Below are 19,901 nucleotides of genomic sequence, written 5' to 3'. Positions count from 1 at the left end.
AAAAGTAAAATTTATCACCCAAAACCCCCTCCCACTTTATACATTAGTATAGATAATATATTTGGATGTTTATACACATTTTCCTTTTTTTTTATTTTTTATCAATGACATTTTATTTTGGCGAAAAGTATTTAAACTCAACTTTCATATACATTGTTCTTTCAATGTCAAATCAATATGAGAATTTTCGTGCCCTTTTGATGTTACCGAATGACAACAATCAACAAGCAACTTTGATTACAAAAGTGCTCTTTTCATTTCATTCGTGACAGTCTAAATTGACAGACCTAATCTTTACATGAAGCTAGCTATATTATGTACTATACTAATTTTTTTTCTTTCTATCTACGGGTATTCCGTATGAACAAACCCCTGGGCAACAAATTCTTGCCAAATAATCCTGTACTGAGAATTGTGTCGATGCAGATACATATAATATTTTCTGCTTCCTCGAAACACATTTTACAACCATGCCTCGAGTCTTGACTCGTCCAGAAAAAACTCTCCAGAGATGGGATTGTTATTAAATGCACATCCCCTTGGATTCTCCGACATTCTTGTTTTCCGCTCTGTGTAAAATTGAAATGACCGCCGTATCAGGACATTGATCCATAGCACGACCTGGAAAAGAAGAAGAATAATAAGAAATAAAAGGAAACGGAGGATCAAAATAATCTTTCTGATAAATAATTGCATCCATGCTTAGAATGTCTTCAACTAAAAATGTACAGCATCAGAATAGTTCTAAAACCCAGCCAGATTACCAGAAGATGACTGAAGCAATGATCTCTGTTGCAAAAGCAACTACTGTATCAAACTTGATTGCAATACGAGCACCAGCATTAGAGCCCGCCTCTAGCCAGACTGTATGCAGTATTTTTAACCACATCAGAGTGGTAGAGAATTTCTAAAATACAGTGTTTACAAGCTTATAACCTTATGCATAGTGCTCCTTTTGTGCTTCACAGAAAAGAAAATTACACTTTCATAATATTTTGCTCCAAAATTCACTGTAATATGTTCATGAGCGACAACCAGATAAACAAGACTGAATCAAACAAAACACACAACTATTCAGTCCGGATTGGACTGTCAGTAGCGTCTCCAAATAACAAGCAAACAATAGTTGAATCGAGATGAGATTTGATTCCTCGCTGACTTTTTCCTTAAAGATCATTGAAGGCCATGACAAAATTTGATGCACTTAAATTTGATACTAAGTTTATCTTTCTCAACTCTTGCTTTGTCTGATGCTTTTCTCTTGCAAAATGGAAGTGATAATATGCCTACTTCTGTCACTACCTCAGTTTCTCAGCTTGAAGTTTTCTACTTATATCAATGCTTAATAATAACAGATAAAAATCTCAAAGTTCTGACAGACTTGTATAAGCTAGCAAGAGCTGGATTACTGAACAACATATGCACTAGTCTGGTAAAGACTCTAGCCCTAATCATCCAACAGTTGACTTTGCAAACACATATCAACCAAAAATTGTCATCTGTTCAATCAATCAATAAAAGCCTTAATCCCATAAGTGGGGTTGGCTAAATGAACCAAAAGTGATTATTCCGTGTAGTCATCGACAAAAATTGTCATATGTTGACTTTATTAATTTGTACTAATCTAAAATTTTGTCGACCCAATTTCCAAAAGCAAACTTTTGGTGCCCATTTGGATCCATAATATCTAGGGACTTGCTATTGCCCTTTGATAACTGTAGGCCTTAAGAATTGACTCAGCAAGGAGAAGGAAGGAACAATGTCATTGCATACCAGAGCTCCCAGTGCATATTTATATGAATAGTCAGCCCAACAAGCCTATCAATATTGTATGAAACATAAAGTACTAGCTAATTTGAATATTTACATCTTAGTCATTCCATGATCATAAAGGTATCTCCGAACTAGGAATAATCTGATATGCAGCAGATTGGCTCTAGGTCTTCAGCTACAGTAATAGAACTAGCTGGGGAATAGATTATACAACTCAAATATTTGGTTACTCTTTTGTAAATTTTTCAAGACTGAGTATTTGAAGCAAGTGAACAAGGCATCATGATATTCAACAGCAATTGATTTCATTAAAATATAAGGAAAATTAAGATAGGTATTCCTCTATGGACAATGTTGCATTCAGAAAACAAAAGGTTGATTGATTTCATACAGGTTGCATCTATCCATGGCTCTGAACTCTTGTTAGTTTTTTTCTGATTAAAGGGTGAATAATCATACAACCAAGTTTTAAGATAATGTGTGTACACACCTAGCCATTCAAAAATATAACAAATAAACCATCATACCAATAATGAATATTGAATACTAAAGAAATTCACAAAAATATAAAAAAAATAAAAAAAACAGATGCTTACTGGTGGATACTGAGGGCCATGGGAAATGTATTAAATTAGTGCAGAATCTGAAGTAATGCTGTAGTGGACTCAACAACTAAGCCTGTATGTTTGTGCATTATACACGTCAACTGGCATGCTCTGCTTTTGCATCCAACTTTTTCCGTCTGCTCATTATCTCAGCTTCCCTGGCTATTTGAATATCTGAAGGCCAAAACATTTGATACACAGCTTTGCAAAGAAAGCGGGGAAGCAATGCCACGATTAATATCAATGCAATTGTTAGCCAATAGGTAGGTGTAACTGCAAGATGATAAATGGTCCTGTAATGCAAAGTTGATGGATAAGACTTTACATAAATAGTCCGCACAATTAAAAATGAATTATGATGAATTTTAAACAGCAAAATTGAGAACTGACCAGTAGTTCGGAAAAACAGGTATTGAATCCAAAACCACCATACATACACAAGTAATAATAATTGAGCCCCATACAGCAGCATGAGTGATAATTACCCAACGCTGAATGTCCATCGCCAAGTGCATATTAACAAGGAGCACAACAGAAATAGTCCACAAACTGCCCAAACTCCAGATATCAAGAGTGCTTTCAAAGTACGTATACAGGGGAACATAAAAGAGAACAAGACTCTGCCATAAGGTGTCAAGCATTGTTATCCAAAATAGCTGCAAATTATAGCTCTCTTGTCTGTGCCCAGCACCGTAGAGCTTTGGGTGCTCGAGCAATGTCTTATGACTCAGGTCCTTGTCCAAAATTCCAACAACAATAGTAGGCACAGAAGTGTATATAACAGAATAAAAGACACTGCTCCAATCAGTCAACGCTTGAGTTGTTGAAAAAGCAGTGCACAATATATACCTGAGACAACCAAAGGTGAATGTTAGAACTAATATAATTGGTTGGAGCAAAGCCTATATCTGATTGCTTGAGACTTCAAAACAGATCATGTCATAGGCAATAATGATCATTCAACAACGAATAGGCCAAAAGTTATACATTCCAATCACCGAACATCTGAAGGATATTACAGAAGAATTCTCTTGTGCTCACACAATGTTCAAACAATATAACTTGTGTAATTTGACTCAAGGATGTTAACAAAGAAGACAATTTGTCGCCCAAATTTCATAAACCTGAATCAAAACTTCTAGCATGGGCTACTCATAATAGCTAGCTAGAGTTGCTTAAAATATGTATGACAAGACCCTAGAGCATCAAAGAACTAAGAATAACATAGGGACACTGCAATTATCCTTGTGTAGTGGGAAGATTAAATAGCATCATTCTACACTACATCAAAATGACAGCCCACTATAATTCCCTTGTTTAGCATATAGATACAAAATGGAACAACATATCCAGATCAAATTACTAAATTTTACATTTAATCACCAGCAGCAGAATATGATGCCCCTCAAAGAAACAAAACATTATAACCATATGACAACTAACTTTTACATAAAGAAATAAAATATCTAATCATAGAATACGTCTTCTCCAAGACATGCTAATACTGAATCACAAAATTTGTAAAACCCATAACAAAAAAACTTCATGGTAGATGTCCTACACTCCTACTGATAGGATTATAAGAAAAAATAAATACAGACCAAAATGCTTGCATTTATTATTAAAAAAAAAAAAAAAAAAAAAAAAAAAAAAAAAAAAAAAAAAAAAAAAAAAAAAAAAGGAAGGTGAGATGATATATGCAACTATGCTTACTGAACATTCAAACTCATTGATAAAAGCAAAGATATACTCGATGGTTAGATTGATCACTGATATACTAGGACCCAAACCAGGTTGCACATACCAGAAAAGCATGAGTACAAAAACTGCATTTCTGTAGAAATTGTAGAGAACCAGATAGCCAACACGAAGATAGTTCCAATGTCCATGCACCAAGAGAAGTCTTTTCAGAAATCGAAATTGTCCCATAGCAAAATCAGATGCCATAACCGCCTGGCGTCCTTCCTGACCACAGATTCCAACCCCAACATCCGCCATTTGAATCATTGAAACATCGTTTGCACCTAGGTTCATAAAGTTCATTTTGCATAAGAAAGCTGATGCTTAAGTTCATATATTCCTTTTAAACAAACAAGGATTCAAGGAATATATTTTACACAGAATAGGTTTTGTACAAAAGCCCAAATCAAAACCAAACATGCTCCAGTACCTTTAAACTGAGTCTTTTACAAGTATTTAAGTAGGCAACAAAATGAAAATATATTTCAAGTCTCGTGTAAAGACAGTCACTTGCAAATTAAATCATACAGACATACAGTTTTTAAATCCATAACAAACTTCCATCAAAACATGGAGAATTAGCCAGCTATGTAGCTTATTTTGCAATACTTCTTTTTCATGAGATCATGAAATAAAAGCCTAAACAAAGGTACTTTAGTAATAATAAAAAAACTTAACTTACCATCACCAATAGCCAGTGTCAAATCATCAGTGCGACCCTTGATTAAATCAACAATCCCAGCCTTTTGCAAGGGTGCAACACGACAGCAAACCACAACTTGACACGAAGTTGCAAGATAAAAAAGCTGTAACAAGCAAAATAGACTATCAATTATAAAAATTATGAGATTCTCTCATACAAATTATAAAGAGATTTTAGCCTATATAGTATGAAAAAGTGTCAGTGCAGCAAAAGTGGTAACTATAGAATTAAAACCGTATGACAAATATGAAATATCCAACACCAAAAGGTAATGAACTAAAAAAACGTACAACCATAAGACAGCTTTGCCAAAAATATTTACACAAAAAGAGATTTTAGCCTATATAGTATGAAAAAGCACCAGTGCAGCAAAAGTGGTAACTATAGAATCAAAACCGTATGACAGATATGAAATATCCAACACCAAAAGGTAATGAACTAAAAAAACGTACTACCATAAGACAGCTTTGCCAAAAATATTTACACACCTGTGACTCAAGATCTTTTTCAAGAATGTAAACCAAACTATTCCCATCAATAATTAGTGCCAGTGAAGAATTTGGTAGTTCTTCCTCATTTCCTGGGTTCCATGACACTACATTCTCTGAATCATCTGGGATCTCAACATAAACATTAGCAGCGCCCTTTTTCCGTATCAATCTCTGTTCCCCAGAACATTCTGATGTGACAAAGTATTTAGACTGTGCCTCAGCTAAGAGGCTTCTGCACTCTTGTTCTGAAGTGCCATTGATGATGATCTGCTGCATATCAGAGGTCAAGAGTTTGCAGGAAAGTCCAATGGAAATTGCAGTCTCTTGCTTATCACCAGTTAAAACCCAAACTTTAATGCCCGCCTGACGAAGTGACTCAATAGCTTCAGGTACACCTACTTGTAATTTATCCTCAATACCAGTAGCCCCAAGTAATCTCAAGTCACGCTCAATCAAAGCTGCTGTTTGACGTAGCTTTGCAGATCTATCAGTCAAAGATGTACTAGCATCCTCGTACTTTTTCTGCCACTCCTCGAGTTCTCCATCTGTTAGATCTCGTGCAGCCACAACTAATGTTCGTAAACCAAACGAAGAATATTCGAGAAGATGAGCATGAGTAGCAGTTTCTACTTGATCATCCCTGTCCATTCCTTTGGCCAAAATAGAGTACATCGAAGTATCAGCCCCTTTTACTAATACTTTGACAGAATTATCAGGGAATCTAATCACAACAGACATTCTTTTCCGAACACTATCAAATTCATGCAGACCCAACACATCCAACCTGCAAAATTGAAAACCTGATTAGTGTTGGTAAGAAAAATGATGTATGTAATCTGAAATATGAAACTATGTTGCGTAGATTTAGATAGAAGAGTAGTAGGAAAAATAGGAAAAAAGGTCACACTTTACATTTTGAGGTCAAGGTTATATATTTGACCAAGTATTTCTACTCAAACAAACATCAAAATATTATCATGTGGGGTATTGTTTGATTGTCTCAATGACTGATTTTAAAAACTCAGACTTGTATAGTTTTTACATATACATAATCAAAGATAATAAAGCATCCAACAAGCGACTTTAGACCCCCCCCCCCCCCCCCCCCCAAAAAAAAAAAAAAAAAAAAACCCTTGTGTTTGATGATTCATATACATCAATAAAGACAGAGCATAAAGTTGAGATAAGTGACATTACCATCAGTCCATCACCAAGGTCATCTGGAATCAGGAAAATTGGCTAGTAAAGATGGGAATTAATTATATAGATAGTTCATTTTGAATAGAATTCATATGACCATTCCAAATTTCATTAGAAACTAAACTTTCAATAGTTCTGTTTATTCAGGAAAAATGGAGAACGTTATATGTTGGGAAGAATGTAAAGATTTACGTATGGAAAATTTTGTATACTACCCCTTCTTTGTTTGACAATTCCATGCAAAAGACCAATAAATCAAAATTTACATTGCACCATTATCTCGACTAACTTTATCCAATAACATTTGTTAAGTATTATGAAGGCATTAAATAATAGTTAAAGCACCTCACCTTTTAAATGTGGGGAAAAAAAGACAAACTCCTCACCCTCTTCCCCATTGGAATATAGTAAATCCAATGAACAGTTAATAGTGACATTAAAAAGGGCATGTTTGAAGGTGGATCTTCACACATCATGTAAGTTCTCACTGACTACACATACAAACACAATAATAATGAAGAAAGCATAAAACTTCTGCAGTGAACAACGGAATACAATTACATAGTACCGGTTCATAAAGATTAGTAGCACTGTATACCATGATATGGTCAAATACCCAAAAAAACTGACTAGAGACAGACAACTGAAATGCTAATGGAGGAGAGGAGAGAGAAACTAGGTGTCTTTCTTCTGTCTCCACTCTCCAGCATACTGATTGCTGAGTCTTACAATTGTAAATTAAACTGAATATAAACTTTTACCTGAGCTTCTCCCCATTGACATCAATCACAATGTGACCAGAAGTGCGCTCAAAAAGGGTATATCCATACGCAGAAGCAGCAGCAACAAGGGCTTGCTCATCAGGAGATTCACCCTGGTAATCAATTGCCTCAGCATCTACTTCAACACCATTTGCTACATGCTCCAGAGCAGCACTTTGATTGAAAATAGGAATGACAGTGTTACATGCAGCCAATGTCAAGAAGAACTCATGGGCTGCATTTCGGTCAGCTCCTTCCAATTCTTTATGCAACAATTCCAAAAGTTCAAAATCAACATCAACTTCAGATTTCAGTTTCCACTTTTTTTTAGGCACATAAGTTACACCACTGACTCCTGCAAATATACGAAGAGGAATTATTAAGAGACTTAGATACCAACCATTAAAACTTCTAAAGTTGAGGGAATTAAAATTCCCCTACTGATCTAAATCTACAGGATTATATGACTGATCAACTAACCAACTAGATACTAATCAACAAAAATATGCAGTAGCTCAAGACATACAAGTTCAATTACAAGAATATAATTGTCATACATGTGAACGTATAGCACAATAACTCGGCTTGTGTTCCAAAAGTTTATAAACTTCTATTGCCTCCGGTTCTTTTTCAACCCACTTTCCGTTTTGAGGTGTTAAATTATCTCTACCCACTATAAATGGCAAACACCTTCTACCATCTTACTCCCTCTGCTACCATGTTACCATTTTATATCTACCCACTATAATTGGCAAACACCTTCTGCCATGTTACTCCCCCTTCTACCATGTTACTCCCCTTAACCCTCCCTCCCACTATAATTGGCAAACGACGCCTTCTACCATCTTACTCCCCATTCTACAATCTTACTCCCCTTAACACCCCCCCCCTCTCTCTCTCTCTCTCTCTCTTCTCACCCACTTTGTTGGGCTAATAGCCTATTATATACTTCCTCCGTTTTCATTTAGATGCAACACACACTTTTTCACGGTATTTAAGAAATGTGGGGTTCACATAATATAATACACTTTAAAATGGGATGAGTGGTTGTTAGGAGTGTAATTTAGTGGGCCATGTGCTTTAAATAAGGGAAATAGTATAGTTTTTCCCTAAAGTAACTTTCCTTCTATAGTGTGTTGCAAGTATTGTGACATTTCCTTTTTAGGGAAGTGTTGCAAGTAAAAGAAAACGGAGGAAGTATTATCTCTCTCCCTCTAACAAAAATATACTATAATCTAAACCCCAACTTCTCCCACTTTGTTGGGCTATTAGCCTATTATTCTTCTTTCACTCTCTCTCTCTTAAAAAAATCACAAGTACCAATTTAATCACTTCCCTAGGTATGTGGAGCTAAAGGCCTACCGTAAGCATTCAAACTCTATGGAGCAAAGGGATTGTACTGATTAATATACATACAACCTATGCATCTTCAAAGCCCTTTGTTGAAATGCATGCTTCAGTGCATCATATATAGTTCTCAGCTCATGACATATAAAATTTGAACTGTGACTTTATCAATTAATCAAATATATGCAACTTCAATAGCTTAAATCCTTGCACGCATAAACCTCTATGAAAATATTTTGGCATAAATCACATCTCTGCCAGAAAAACAACATAGCTTCTTCACACAGGCATGGATCCATAATTAATATTCACACATTAAAATTAGTTTCAATTCCCAACACTAGCACAGTAATCAAGATTTTTCTCTTCGGTTACAGGCTGGGATACATAATTGAAAATTCAATTTTTGTTACTGCAAATTTTTGGCCTAAATAATCTTTTCAAGCAGTCACATACAAATTTTAATAAAGAATAAGTAGTTAAATTTGCTAAAAACTCAAGACACTTAGACACGCTCCAAACAAATCACAGGACCTTGGTGTAAACTGGAGATTGCAACTAAAAAAGCTGCATATGTGGTCAAAATATAGTCATATATGAAAAGAATCAAACAGAAAAGACGAGATTGAGGATTTACATCAGCTTTATTAAATAATAATAAGAAGAAGAAGAAGAAGAAACACTTAAGCTAAAATAATAAACAAGAAATTTTTTATGCAATAACTATGTGAATATAATCAGAGAAGAAATGTGACGAGTAGTATGGAGGGAAAAAAAAAAAGTGATAAACTATCAGGAGACCACTAATAATACAATTATCAGTATATACAAATTACAAATATCAATTGGAAATACACCTAGAAACTCAAGAACACGCATCATAGAAACAGACCACTGCTTACCTGAAAGACTCTGGCCTGATGAAGATGCAGCAGAAAAAGATAAAGTCCCATACATCTTTCCATGAATACTAGCTGTCCTAAATTCCATTTTATTTTGTGTAAGTGTTCCAGTCTTATCTGAGAATATGTAACGTATCTGACCCAAGTCCTCATTTATGTTCAATGATCTACATTGGAACCTTGAGTCACTACTGCTATCATACATATGCTTATCTCCTATCATGAAATAGGATTGTCCAAGCCTAACCAACTCCATTGTGATATAAAGTGAGATTGGTATCATTATCTGAAAGACTATAATGGAACTCAAGAACGCAAAGAAAGTCTCCATAGCAATCCCATAAAACTTGTAATTTTTTCCTTCCCTTCTTCCGCCAGTAAAATATCTTTTCCGATAGTAAGGTAAAGTGTCAAGTTGCTCCTTATGGCGTTGAAGCCATAGGCCCATTCCAAGGGCCACAACAGAGCACATGATAAGAAGAAAAACCGACAACCATAGGGTTTCCCGATTCATGTGACTTTCCAATTTGCTTCTTTTAGCAGGGGAAGCTGCACTATTCAACATTGCTTTAGTTTCCTGACCAGTATAAACCACAACACCGATCACCCATTCTGTGTTTTTCACCTGACAACCGCGCAAGATAATATTTGATTGACTGAGGGGAAACTTATTCCCTCTATAGTCCAAATTGGCAGTGAACTCGTAGATATTCCGATTTGGTTGTTCACATCTGACCAGCCCTGAAACTGTCCCTCCTTCCGCAACAACTGATGCAGTTTCTTGTCTTGCGTACCTGGTCTTCAAATTAGACTCACCATCTAAATTCATTGTTTGAATGTAGGCAATACCACTAGCATCACTCGTTCCCAGCAATACTATGTCACAAGGAATTGTCTCATTAGCAAATATCTTCACAATCTCACCAGCCTGGATATCCTTCCACTTCTTCATCTCATAAAATCCTGATTGAAGCACAAGAGCTTCCCTGTTATTCTCTTTCTTGTCTGACCTGTGTCTCCGCCAGTCTTCATAACCATCTTTTATGGCAGTTACACTAAGCACAAACAGGAGAGGAAAGAGAGACACTGTCCTTCCGAAGACTGCAAGTGGAGGAAGTTGGTTGAGAGCAGCTATGGCTAAGAAATACAGATAAGCAACCCGGTGGAATTGGATGAAGAGATTCTTGGGCAAGAAATTGAACAATGTATATTTGCTAGTACGGATCTCATTACTTGAAAATTCATACTTACTATTTGTCCTTTGTGGATCATCAATATAGACTAACCTCGGACTTTGATCACAGAAAATATTATCATCCAACTGCCCACTCTTATAGAATACAGCCTGAGACTTCCTTAATTTTTCCTGCACCCTAGATGCAGTACCAGAAATCTCAAAACTAGCAGGACGACTTGCTTGCTCCATTCCACCCCACGGCACGAGGCGCTTGCGGTCTCGTGTGGGGTGTTACAGAGAAGATAGCTCAAGGAGAGAGCCAACAGAATAAGATTATTTATTTTCTAGAGCCAGGAGTAGGAGGCCTCTCAAACACCCTCTTAACAAAACTATTGTCAATAATGAAATTGGTCTTGTGTACTCTTCCACGTCAAATAGGTCAGTCTCAGCCTCAAACGTTGAAAACGAAAATGAGGCATGTGCTCAAAGATAACCCGTTTACTAGCTATAGACCAATGCCTACACACTGAATTCAAAAAGAAGGTTCAGCTTACCTAAGTAAAAAGCTCAACAACAGAAATCATACAGAATTTTAAAGTGCACATTAAAGAAAGAACACTCACAAAATAACTTCCACCAATCTAAAAGGCTACAGAATTTAGAAGCTCCAAAGCATAATTTGATCAATTTCTCTTTTTCTTCTTCTCCCTCATTCAAGAATTAGAAAGAGCTGATTGTTTCAAGCATCCCTCAATTTTAGTAGCAATCATTTCACAACTAATTCCCCAAAGTTCAACCGATTCGTTACGAAGTATCCACCATCCTCAAACTACATCTGCAACAACAGTAAAGCTCAAATCAATGTAACGGACAGATATAATTATTAACAAACAATTATATTAAAATTTAAAATGCTGATCAGAATTATATATTTCTCTCGATTACAGTAATTGCATTTCCACCAAAATTAGTTAATGACTCAATTATTTCCTCTTTTCACCTCCAAATTGCCAAATCAGAAATTCCAGATATAAAAAAAAAACGAAATGCGGTTGAGCAAGAACCCTAATTTCATCCAATGTACATTATATATCAAGCTACTAAAACAATGAATTGCAGAAAAAAGAAAATACAAAAAGAGAAGCTCACAACAGCTACTGAAAGCTAAGTAAGAGAAGAAGGAGGAGAGAGAAAGTGACTAACCGGTGTTGTGAGGTAAAGATCAAAGCGTCGATCCAAAAAGGTAAAAAACAATCACAAATTTGAGAGGGCGATAAACCCTAAACAATTCGCTTCGATAATTGCGTTAAATCAGCCAAAAAAACAGAAAGATTTGTCCTTGAAATTCAATTTGTGGCACTGAACACGATAACAAATTTCAATCAATCGAGCAAAAAAAATTGCAGACTTTAATCAAACAATTTCTCTGATTCAATGACACCAGATCTGATCGCGAAGTTTCAGATCAAATTTTAATTTTCATTATTATTTTTTGAGATTTTTGGCACTTAGGTGTAATTTTGTGTGCAGTGTATAAGACAAAAAAATATCAAATCAATCAAATTGTACCTCGAAAAAACAAAAAAAATTTGGGAACGAAATTAAGAAAATTAGGGTTTAGAGAAAATTTGATCAAAAAAATTGGGATCGAATTTCCAGAATGTAGGTGATGGATGATGAAGGTGGAGTGGATTGCACGAAGAGAGAGGAGAGAGAAAAAATGGATGGAGGAACACAAATCGCGCCTCTGTTAGATGTTAATTAAAAAATTAAAGGTAAATTTGGGTGTATTTATTGTGTCTTTGTCAAATTACTATTTTGCCCCCTCAGATATTATGGTCCACTTCACACTTTCACTACTCTTGTTCAAAAGAAGAAGATACATTTATGACTTTATTTATATACTTCATCCGTTCCTTATGTTTATGTCTCATTGCATATATATTTGAGTCAAAATTTTAATATATATATATATATATATATATATATATATGCATTTATAGACTTGTTCTTTTTTAAAAAGAAAAATAACAGTGTCTTAAAGATTGTGAAATATCAAATGAGGCACAGAAATAATAATAATGAAGGATATTGTAGAGAGGTTGCGTCTTTTTTTTCCATCACTTTGTTAATTGATATTCAATTGTTGCTATTTTTTTTTAGGCTTTATTATTAATAATTCAATTTGTTTGATTAGTAAAGATTAGGTCACCGCTCCATATGAGTTTCTAATTCACTCATTAATTAAACTCTTTTTTTGGTAATTGATTGAGACTCATTTAAAGTAACCTCTTTTTTTAGACGGGAAAGTAATCCATATATATGTTATGCGCAAAAGTTACTCAAATTTAGAACATGCATGTGTATTAGATTGATAGGATTTTCTTTAAAAAAAAATAATAATAATGGTGTATTGCATTGCTAGAGTGGTATGGAGTAGCTCTTCATCATATCAATATTAAAAGATTTTTATGTATACATAATTGAAATTTTGAAAGAGATTATTGTACTCTTAAGGGTTAAGGAAGCTCTTCATCTTTTAATAGATATACAATACTTTTGTGATTTTGTCTTTCGAAAATAATACAATACTTTTGTATGCAATATCATTGACATGTGTTATTGGTATGTATCAATATAAATCACTCCCTTCGTCCTAACAAGAGTTAATAAGTTGAAGGACTTTAGGCTAATAAGACAAGATAAAATAAAATTAAAGTGAAAAGAAACTTTATTTTTAACTCAACTTAAAGATATATATTAATAAAAGATTATCCTTTACATCAATATGAAATTATGAATGAAATCAAGAAAAGTAAAAAGAAACCAATTGAATTGGAATAATATAAGGCCATTTGTTTACATTATTTTGACAAAAATATTGTAGGAGTCTAGGCTCAAGGTGACCAAACTTAACTTATTGGATGTTTCATATATATATTTATTATTATTATTATTATTTTTTTTTAAGGAAAATTTCATATGAAATTTTAAACCTATCAACTTTTAAAATTTAAATAAAAGTTTTTAGAATTATATAGGCTTTTTAAAATTTTATACTCCCATTGTTTCATATTATATCGATGCAACATTACTGAATATGGATGTTACACATTATATATGTACAACAAATATATCAGTATTTTAATTTCTTTTTTAATCTGTCATTTCTTTCTATTCTCTCCACATGATATGTCATATGTATCTCTATGTCTCTTTATTTATACTCACAAATAAATTTTACCTAGCTAAAAACTCGTACAAACTCAACATTTGTTGCAAATATTATGAAATTGGGATTGTATACTATAACTTATTAGACATATCCATATTTGGAATTGGATGGATGGATACACGCTTAAATGGAATCACACATATGCCCAATACTCTGTATTTTTAATCTTATAATTACACTAGAAAGTAGAATTGTATTCAACTTAATAAATCTACCCTTTTTCTTTCTTTTTTCTTCCTTAAGATTTATTCTCCAATCTCCATAAGAAATTTTGTGTATATCTTTAACTAACGAATTTTGAGTGCAATAGGTGAATAGGTCTCAAAGCTTTGATCCAAATGTAGGGGTCTAGAATTAAAGAAGAAAGCTAATCCACTAAGAAGGGAATACGTACCATGTATGGCAAAATGGATAAGCCCATGCAGTAGAATTATTCTCCTATTTATATGTTTGACGTGTAAAAGCAGAACTGTGAATGTGTGATTAGTCATAATACTACGTTTAATTCACCATCCCTCAAAAAAAAAAAAAAAAAAAAGTTTAATTCACCATGTTCAATACCTTATTATTTAAAGTTTTATCTGATAAAAAAGAAAAAGAAAAAGTTTTGTTTAGATCAAATAAGAAAAATAGTACTCCGTAATATTTGGGAAATTAAAACTGCTAACTCCGGGTTCGTTTGGCATCGCTGTGGTTTTTTGTTTTTTGGTTTTTTGTTTTTTAAAAGTGTATTATATATGTCACATAATGAATCAAAAAATATATAGACTTATTAAAATCTTGATAATTTTGAAAACTGACAACAGAAAAGTGGTAACACCTTTTTCTTGTTTCCAGTTTTTGGTTTTTGGTTTTCAAAAAAACAGAAAACTGAAAACCAAAAATGATGCCAAACAAGCCCTCCATTAGCGATTTTATATTAAAACTAACTTCCATTACATGTTTGCCACCAATGTTTATGAAGGAGATAATTATATTTTATACTCCCAATAAAACTATTTCACATTATTTATTTTATTGGAATACATTAGTACTAGGTTATACACTAACTGATTTATTTCAATCTTTTGAGGTGGAATCTTCTAAGTCGTATAAAGTGGATAGTTGTATTGGGTGTGGCCCAGACCCGTTTATCATGGTATCAGAGCTAGGTTAAGTTGCGTTGTGATCTGAGCCAATATTATAGACAATTCACATGTGAGGGGGAGCGTTAAGCCCATGAGATTACCCACATGTGAGTGGTGTGTTATCCCACATTGGTTTAGTTTATCCCACATTGGTTTAGTTTATAAGTAAGAGTTTGTATTGGGAAGTGTATCCCACATTGAAGAAATAAGAAAGTTGTGTCCACTTTACAAGATTAAGGGGCTACTCTCCTTATTGTCATATGGTTTTGAGGTGAAACTACCTAGGTTGTATAAAGTGAATAGTTATGTCGGGTGCGGCCCAGGCCCGTTTATCATGGTATTAGAGCAAATTGAACAAGGCAATTTTTTTACTAAAAATAGAAAACACAAGCAAATTTTTTAAACAGAAGAAAACAAACAGCGAGCGTTAATTACAATCATTTATAAAAATGAAAGTAGTATAAAATAATGGAATTTGTTTATATATCCACTTTTTTTATTTAACAGGAGCAAAGAGCAAAAAATGAGACAAAGTAATCAAAATTAAAAAGATGTTGGCTACTAATTAATATCTCTATTATTTAAGCCAACCAAATCTTTAATAGTTTGATATCCACACATAAAACAAGTAAATAGCCTAGAATAGTTAAATAACCCCATACATAATGCAATTTTGTTTTAATTTTAAGACAATGTTAATATAATACGAGATGTGAGAGTGAAAGATAGTTCAAGTGGTTTGAGCTTCCCTCATTATCCCAAGTGATCCTATGATCAATTCTCACCCCTACCCTTGTGAGTTACGGGCTTGTGGCTCTCTAAACACCAAAATAAATAAATAAATAAATAAATATAATACGAGATGTCATATATATATATATATATATATATATATATATATATATATATATATATATATATATATATATATATATATATATATATATATATATATATGAATTTTACGTGTGCATGTAGTTCTAGTAAAAGCATACATGATCATCTTGTTACCATTATATATGTGGCCTCCTTTACAAGTTATGTAGAAGATTGATGAAGGCAATCCCACATTCCCACTAGTCCACTACTTCCCCAATAACAAAGAAAAAAAGAGAGTCTTTTTCATTCACTAACATTATAAGCAAAGTAGCAAAATGGCAGACGCATAAAACAAGTTTGATTTGTAGTGCCGAAAGCTTTTGGTTGCGGCTCGCCTGATGTGATTTAAATTATGCGCAACAATCACAACCTTAGCCTGTTTCTTTGTTATTATGCCTTTTTTTATTTTGTATTATCGTTCTTTGTTGCGGTTTATGTGGCTTAAAAAATCAATCTTTAAATCTCCCAAATATGCAACTAAGAAGCTTGTAGAAGAACAATGACTACATTGCGTATATATACCACTATTTTTTTTTTTTTGTAGGATGGATGATTTTAGTATTATTTTGAATTAATACTCCTTTTAATTTTGAATTATACCTTTTGAGGTCACGTTACCATTTAAAATATATTTGGACACGTTTTAGATTTGATTAGGTGAATATTTGATTGAGTTTTGTGAACAAAAATTTAATCTCTTCACCAAATTAATTCTACTAGTTTGAACAAATCTAACCTTCACTTAATTATTTTGTGATTTGAGTTTAATCTTTCTATTTAATCTCTTCACCTTGTATGGACTTCTTTCCGATTAATAAGTTAACGTAATTATAAGATTTTTCATTGAGGGGAAAACGTAATTATAAGATAATGTACATACGTTCAAATGTGTTTATATAAGATAAGATAAAAACTAATAATAAAATTGTAATAATATAACTTTAGGCTTTATAAGATAAGTTACTTGATACTTATTAATTGGATGAAAAGAACATTAGTTGAACGATTTCCATAAAAATTGTTGAATTGTAAATTAATTCCCTATTTGCGTCGGTTTAAAAACTTATTCCCATAATATTGTCCACGTAGGATTGGAAAAAGGTTTGGTGTTATTTTTTTTATTTACAAAGAACCGCTAACGGTGATAGCGGTTTTATAGTTATTATAAAACCGCTAACATTGTTAGCGGTTTTTATATTAAGTTTAACTTGTGAAGTTTTCTTATACAAGAGCCTAATACAAGAACCCGCTAACGACATTAGCGGTTTTATAAGTATAGAACCGCTATCACCGTTAGCGGTTCTTTGCAAAAAAAAAAAAAAAAAAAAAAAAAAAAAAAAAAAATCTACCAAACCTACGTGGACAATATTGTGGGAATAAGTTTTTAAACCAACGCAAATCGGGAATTAATTTACAATTCAACAATTTTTAGGGAAATCTTCCAACATTAGTTGCCTTATTCCCTTAAATTAAAAGCGAGACGAATATGCTTAGGAATGTTACTAAAAGATATTTCGTATGGTTTTATGTTGTTGCCTACAAGTTTCTAATGTAAAATAACTTTTTGCAATCCTATTTTAAACTTGATATTTACTTCTAGTATTTGATTTCATGAATACAATACCAGCAAAATTATGAATCCATATCCTATTGGCTGATTTGGCACAACAAGAATATTAAAGGCAGAGAAGAGTGTCAATGTTTTGTTCATGAAGTGTCAAAGACTGTAAATTACTCCATACAAGTATATCTTTGTGAAACATATACTTCCTCCGTTTTTATTTAGTTCCTCCGCCTATTAAGGAGAGAAGAGAGAGTGAGAGAGGAGAGAGAGTGAAAGAGGACAGAGAGAGAGTGATAGTGAGAGAGAATAAAAAGCAAGTGGGGTAGCTTGTAAATGCAAGGTAAAAAATTTACCCCAAAATAAAACGTGTCAACTAAAAAAACTTCCTAAAAAGGAATACGTGTCAACTAAAAAAAACTTCCTAAAAAGAAACGGCAGTAGTATATATTATAGGGAATAATTTTTTTATTTATTAACGAGGTATCAGCCAGACACTAAATGCACTACTGTGACTTCCCCACTACATCCACTGACCCACCCTTTTATTAGCTGAGGTACTTGTTGGCTTGTTGCTACAGGAACATGCATGCTTGATTGCTTGGTGCCTTGGTCTAGATGTTAATCTCCTATGTACGGTTATGGCTAGGAGGTCACAAGTTCGAGTACTACCACTAGTACGTAGTCTTCTGCCTAAAGGCTATTAAGAATGATAGCATAAATAACAGGAAAACAAGTTGCCTGTGTACACGAACAACTACACATAACAAATCAAACATAATCTTAAAGAGCAAATTGATATCACCATAAATTGCAGCATATATAACAAGACATTACATACGTTTGCCTGAAAATTAATTAGCAATTGGAACATTATCTTATATCAATCAATCAATCAACCATGGTTGAAAATATACTACTTGTATGTGTTTTCCTCCATTTCTTTATACATTGTTACTTATCATCATCCAATGCACTTTCCAATCCCAACCCCAACCTTAACCGAATTGGCAACAATTTTGAACTCGCTGTCGACTTGGAATTGGAATTAGAATTGGAATTGGATGTGGAAGTAATTGATGTGGATGATTTCGAGCTCGAAAAACTCGGGGCTGGACTCTCTGAAGTGCTGTTTTCATCCACCATTTCCTCCTTATTTTCCCCTGATTTCTCAGACGATTCACTCTATAAAATTCATAAATAATTTTACAAAATCAATCAGTCTCAAAATAAATAAAATGTCAATAACCAAATGTATACAAGAATGAAACAACACTTACAATAGTGAGCTCAGGTTGTGAATCCTTGTTCTTCTTCTCCATTTCTTTTTCCCTCAATGACCGAATTGGAGACATCCTCTGCTTCGATTCAATTCAATTTAATAATCAGCAAAATTTAAAAAATAAATCCAGCAATATTTAAATTATCTGGGGTTGTATTAATTTGCATAAGTTAATTACATACCGTGCAAGCGAGCTTGAGATGCTTCAATCGATAAAGTCGATCGACTTCGATTTCGAGCTCCTTCTGAAACTCTCCACGGTGATTAAGCTCAGTCATTTGAATCTCAAGAATACGGTCTCGCTCTTGAAGCATTTTATCAGTCTTATCTTTCTCAAACTTGAGTCGTTCTAGCTTCTGCTTGACCGCGGTCAGCTCATCAGCTAAGGAAGCATCCATGGATTCAATGAGAGGGATGGTCGGATCCCAGTTCTCCTTATTAGAATCATTGACGATGATAATGGGTGATAATGTTGGGATGAAAAGTTGATTTGTTTTTGGTGGGTTTGATTTTTGTTTTGGAGAAGGATCATAGTGATTGTTGTTGATGACAATGCTGTTTTTGGGTTGTAAAGGTTTTCGGCTACCGGGTTTTGGGTGGCGGAAGTGGGGAGATGCGGAGGGGGGCTCGGCGGCGAGCATCGAGAATGGAAGACAGGAGAGAAAGGATGTGTGTAAGGAGTGAGGAGATGATGGTCAAAGAAATGAAGGTGGTGATTATGAAAATTTTGATAGACAATTTATATATGATTATTTTAATGTATAAAAATAAAGTATGATTGCTAATTTGAATTTGAATTGAGAGGGGCGGGTAACGGCTATTAGGGGATTAGGTGCAAATGTATGTCTTTTCCGTGAAACGATAATTAGTGTCCCAATGTTACGACAAAAAACACATTATTAAGGAGTATCAGAATTTTGTACTGTACAGTTTTTAGAAATGAGAGAATCTGAACAATTTGTGATTTGATTTACTGTATTAAGTTGCACTAGAGTATCTCAACATCAAGGCCTATTAGCTCAGCTGGTTAGAGCGTCGTGCTAATAACGCGAAGGTCGCAGGTTCGAGACCTGCATAGGCCATTTTTAATTTAGTTTCAAAGTTGTGTAAAAAACCAA

General features: G+C 33.8%; 2 protein-coding genes and 1 non-coding gene across 4 annotated transcripts; 1 reads left to right on the top strand and 2 right to left on the bottom strand.

Annotated features, from left to right (window-relative positions):
* Nucleotides 1-110: 110 nt before the first annotated feature.
* LOC145623657 (phospholipid-transporting ATPase 1-like) lies at nt 111-12,509 on the bottom strand. 2 transcript variants are annotated; one of them, XM_081676501.1, is made up of 10 exons: nt 11,903-12,509; nt 11,323-11,534; nt 9,523-11,225; nt 7,274-7,628; nt 5,310-6,096; nt 4,801-4,924; nt 4,183-4,402; nt 2,769-3,227; nt 2,370-2,671; nt 111-621 (listed from the first exon to the last, which is right to left on the bottom strand). In XM_081676501.1, the coding sequence occupies exons 3-9, from the start codon at nt 10,946-10,948 to the stop codon at nt 2,476-2,478; spliced, it is 3,567 nt and encodes a 1,188-aa protein (XP_081532627.1). In that variant the 5' UTR covers nt 10,949-11,225; nt 11,323-11,534; nt 11,903-12,509; the 3' UTR covers nt 111-621; nt 2,370-2,475. The 2 variants fall into 2 exon arrangements, with proteins under 2 accessions (XP_081532627.1, XP_081532628.1); XM_081676502.1 differs by having other exon boundaries at nt 11,323-12,509.
* Nucleotides 12,510-18,324: 5,815 nt separating this feature from the next.
* LOC145609775 (uncharacterized) lies at nt 18,325-19,780 on the bottom strand. The gene is made up of 3 exons (XM_081665234.1): nt 18,966-19,780; nt 18,782-18,859; nt 18,325-18,686 (listed from the first exon to the last, which is right to left on the bottom strand). Exons 1-3 carry the CDS (start codon nt 19,422-19,424, stop codon nt 18,456-18,458), a joined length of 768 nt encoding a protein of 255 aa, XP_081521360.1. The 5' UTR covers nt 19,425-19,780; the 3' UTR covers nt 18,325-18,455.
* An 11-nt stretch (nt 19,781-19,791) lies between these two features.
* TRNAI-AAU (transfer RNA isoleucine (anticodon AAU)) lies at nt 19,792-19,865 on the top strand. Its single transcript has one exon. It is a non-coding gene; the product is annotated as a tRNA-Ile (tRNA).
* The last annotated feature ends 36 nt before the right edge of the window (nt 19,866-19,901 follow it).

Source organism: Chenopodium album, chromosome 3 (assembly GCF_948465745.1).
Source record: "Chenopodium album chromosome 3, dcCheAlbu1.1, whole genome shotgun sequence".
In the NCBI taxonomy this organism is placed as follows: Eukaryota; Viridiplantae; Streptophyta; class Magnoliopsida; order Caryophyllales; family Amaranthaceae; genus Chenopodium; species Chenopodium album.
Note: the sequence above shows the minus strand (reverse complement) of the source record. Positions and strands in the feature narration are given on the sequence as shown.